At 39.7% G+C, this 3,646-nt stretch overlaps 1 protein-coding gene across 1 annotated transcript in view; it reads right to left on the bottom strand.

Annotated features, from left to right (window-relative positions):
* OPTN (optineurin) overlaps positions 1–3,646 on the bottom strand; it is a 64,664-nt gene that overhangs the window by 51,059 nt on the left and 9,959 nt on the right. Inside the window, exon 3 of the mRNA XM_006894270.1 lies at positions 1,011–1,193. Within this exon, the coding sequence (XP_006894332.1) occupies positions 1,011–1,193 (183 nt within the window). The remainder of the gene's footprint in view (positions 1–1,010; positions 1,194–3,646) is intronic.

The raw sequence follows: 3,646 nt of genomic DNA, 5'->3' as shown, positions 1-3,646 counted from the left end.
TAATATTCTGCCTAAAGCATCCTTGATTACATCTCTCTCTCTTGGATGTTACTATAAATAAAAATGATGCTCTAATTTCCTTTCAGATCTTTCATTGCTGGTGTATAGAAAATCAACTGATTTTTGTTGACTTGTATTCTCCAAATCTACTAAATTCCACTACTGGCTCTAAAAGATTTCCTGCACACTCTTTGGGAATTTATATATTCACGTAATCCGTGAAAAGAATTATTTTACCTCTTTTTTATAATTTTGAATACATTTTATTCTTCTTTCTTGTCTTATTGCCAGATCTAACTTCTAAACAGCACTGAATAGACAAGATAACAGTAGGTCCTCTTGTCTTATTCATCATTTCAACACGAAACTCCTTATGTATAAACATACCATGACTCTTCATAAGATTTTGTTTAAAAAACTTAGTATTTAAAAATGCTTAAAAGTCACTCATTGACTACATTTGATCATGACTGTGTTCATTTAAATGAACTACTTAACACAATTTTGAGATGTGGTCTGCAAAATGATAGAATGTTTATGCTCGTATTTTTGTCTGGTTTGTTAAGCCATATAGGAAAAAAAAGAAGCAAACAAAAACAAAAGAATAATTGAAACAATGAACTCTTGGGAGCTCTGGTGGCCTCGTGGCAAGAAGCTGTGCTGCAATCCTGAAGGAGCCCGGTTCAAATCCACCAAATGTTCTGCTGGAGAAGGAGGGGCAAATTTCCTCCTGTGCCAGTCAGATCCAATTCAACAGTACAAAACAAGGAAAGGAAAAAAAAAAGAACTCTTTCCTCATTAAAGTCACTATGTTTCAATGCCAATAGTTTTCCATTTAAGTTATGACAACTTTTCTAAGGCACTATGTTATTTTTTTAAAAAAATGAGTCAATTTATCTTTGATACACTAACATCTCCTCATTATTTGACTTCTTTGTGTTAAAAAGTAATGTTACCATGGTTTAAACTGTCCAGGTGAGGTTTTATAATTTGATTTTTACAAAACTTACAGTCATCCTAATTTCAACAAAGGAGTCTTCCGAGGAGCCGCTTGAGTTCAATTTGAGCTGTAACTCGGATACAATGCCTAGCAGATCTGCCTTTTCAGCTTGAAGGCGAATCACTTGTGTCTTCAGTTGTTCCATTTCCTGTTCAGGCTCTGCTTTGGGAAGTCTGGAGTCACCAGCTGGGTTCTGCAAATGACAAGAAAGCTGAAGCAAGTCAATCAAAGTGGTCAGCAAATGTAATTGTACCCCAGACCCAGATGACAGGCCAGTTTCTCAACATCTTTGTCCCCTATGTCTTAAAACAGAAAATACATACTTTTTACTTGGCAATTTATTTTGACAAAACATTGAATGGAAATTTTTACATTATTTTGTTGGATTCAAACAAAAATGAAAATCTTATGATAAGAAAGCTTCCTTGGACACTCAAATAATTTTATATAAAGAAAATAACTGGGAAGTGCTTCCACAATCACAGCCTGCATGTACCGTTCTGGCCATTTTGCAAATGATCTTCAGCAGGATTTTGCTTGCAGAGGAAGACGAAAGATGGCCAACCTAAGCGCTGTGCAGAGCTCACCACCTCACACAACCTTGGTTTGAATCCTTGTTCTACTGCCTTTATTACTTTTTCAACCTTAAGTGGGTCTGTTCACCACTCTGGAAGCCCCTTTTCCATTTGTGGAAGGACAAAGTAATAATACCTACTTCGAGTTACAATTAGACCACTTGGCAGAGAGGAGGGAGATGGTGGTGCTAGAGCCAGAAGTGCTGTCCCCAGCCGCGGTCCCCAGTAGGGTGCAAGGTCTAGACCTTAGAAGAGTTTTGGGGTTGGGGGAGAGCCATCTGGCCCGTGGGGAGAAACCCCTGGCAGCAGAGAGCTGCCCTGCCCCTGGAGAGCTGCCTGGCCCCTGGGGAGAGCTGCCTGGCGTGTATGAGGAACTTTATCTAAACCACTTTCCTCCATCTCCTTCTCCAGTAGCCCTGTGAATAACACCTCCAAAGCACTTTTCTTTGTAACTCACAAGTTGGTTCTCTCTAAGGTTTGCTCCCTTCCCTATAGGTAACCTGAACACTGAGTCTTGTTCCAGAACCTGAACCCTGAGCCCAGTTCCAGAGACAAAAAGGAAATAAAACTGCCAGCTAAGAAAGTAAAGGTGGATGGAACCTCAAAGTTCAGCCAGCCACTCACACTGCACTCACCCACACAAACATTTTGCAGTCCAGAAGGCAGAAAATGTCATGAAAGTATCTTCCAACTGAACAAGAAGGCATGCAGCTTCAACTCAAAACCACCAGTTAAGTGTTAAAGTGGGCTTCCCTCCACCTTCATCTCAACATGAAGCAGCCAGAGTCTGCATCCCTGTTCCCAAAAGGGAAAACCACAAATAAAAGACAATCTCTTTGTAAAAAAAAAAATAAAATTAATCACCATTGGATTAGGCCCACCATTATCCTGTCTCTTCCAGTTCCCCTGAGATTTTTCTCATTTCCTTTACACACTCCCTCTATCCACCAAATTGCACAACCCTGTGATTTCATCCCTACTCATCTTCACCCTTCTGCTCCTACACCTTACCCTCTTGGCTCCTCATACATGTTTTTGACAATCAATCAATCAAGAAATAAATAAAATAATCAAGTAGATTTTTCAAAATAGTATACCAATATGTTTTAGTCAAAATTCCTAAAAATAAAGTTTTCACAAGTCCATCTTCCCACAAGTGTCTGCCTACTCCTTGTATTATTCTTGCTATGTCTATTTAGAAGTCAAAACCCAGGCTGAGCATTTTGGGTAAAATAATGAGAAACACCATGAGAAATTAAAACTTATCCTAGACATGAAATTGACTGCTAAAAATCTCTGGTGTTTCAAGGTTGCTAAATATAAGTTTGGTAAGTAGGAAGCAAGTACCAAGGGTCAAAAAAACTAAAATTTCTGACTGGACAGAAGATACGTGTAGCTACTTCACCAAAAATGGCATTTGGTGGCCAACAAATACATCCTCAAGAAATGCTCAAGATCCCTAGATATTAGAGAAATGCAAATCAAAACAACAATGAGATTTCATCTCAACCAAGCAATAATAGCAATGTTCAATGAGACAGTTAACATCAAATACTGATGAGGGTGTGAAGAGATTGGAACTCTCATACACTCCTGGTAGGAAAATAAGATGGTGCAATCACTATGGAAAGCTGTTTGATGTTTCCTTAAAGAGCTGAAAATACAAGTATCTTTGACCTAGCTATTCCACTATTAGGTATGTTGTTTGTTGTTTTTGTTATGTGCCATGGAGTTGCTTGCGACTCATAGCGACCCTATGTACAACAGCCCTAAACTCTGCTCTGCCCTGTGCCAATCGCACTGCCTCTGACACACCCATCTAGACTACCCCAGTCATTGAATCAATCCACCTCATAGAGGGTCTTCCCTTCCTGCGCTGTCCCTCCACCCTCCCAAGCATGATGTCCTTCTCCAAGGACCGGTATCTCCTTACAACTTGTCCAAAGTATGTTAGACAGAGCCTCAGAATCCTTCCCTCCAAGGAGCCACCCAGTTTAACCCTTTCCAGGATGAAACTGTTTGTTTTCCTAGCAGTCCATGGTACTCTCAATACTCTTCTCCAGCACCACAG

The sequence above is a fragment of the Elephantulus edwardii genome, unplaced genomic scaffold, assembly GCF_000299155.1.
Source record: "Elephantulus edwardii isolate Elephantulus edwardi_28Jun2011 unplaced genomic scaffold, EleEdw1.0 scaffold00139, whole genome shotgun sequence".
Lineage (NCBI taxonomy): Eukaryota > Metazoa > Chordata > Mammalia > Macroscelidea > Macroscelididae > Elephantulus > Elephantulus edwardii.
The sequence above is the reverse complement of the archived record's forward strand: the minus strand, read 5'-3'. Positions and strand labels throughout refer to the sequence as shown.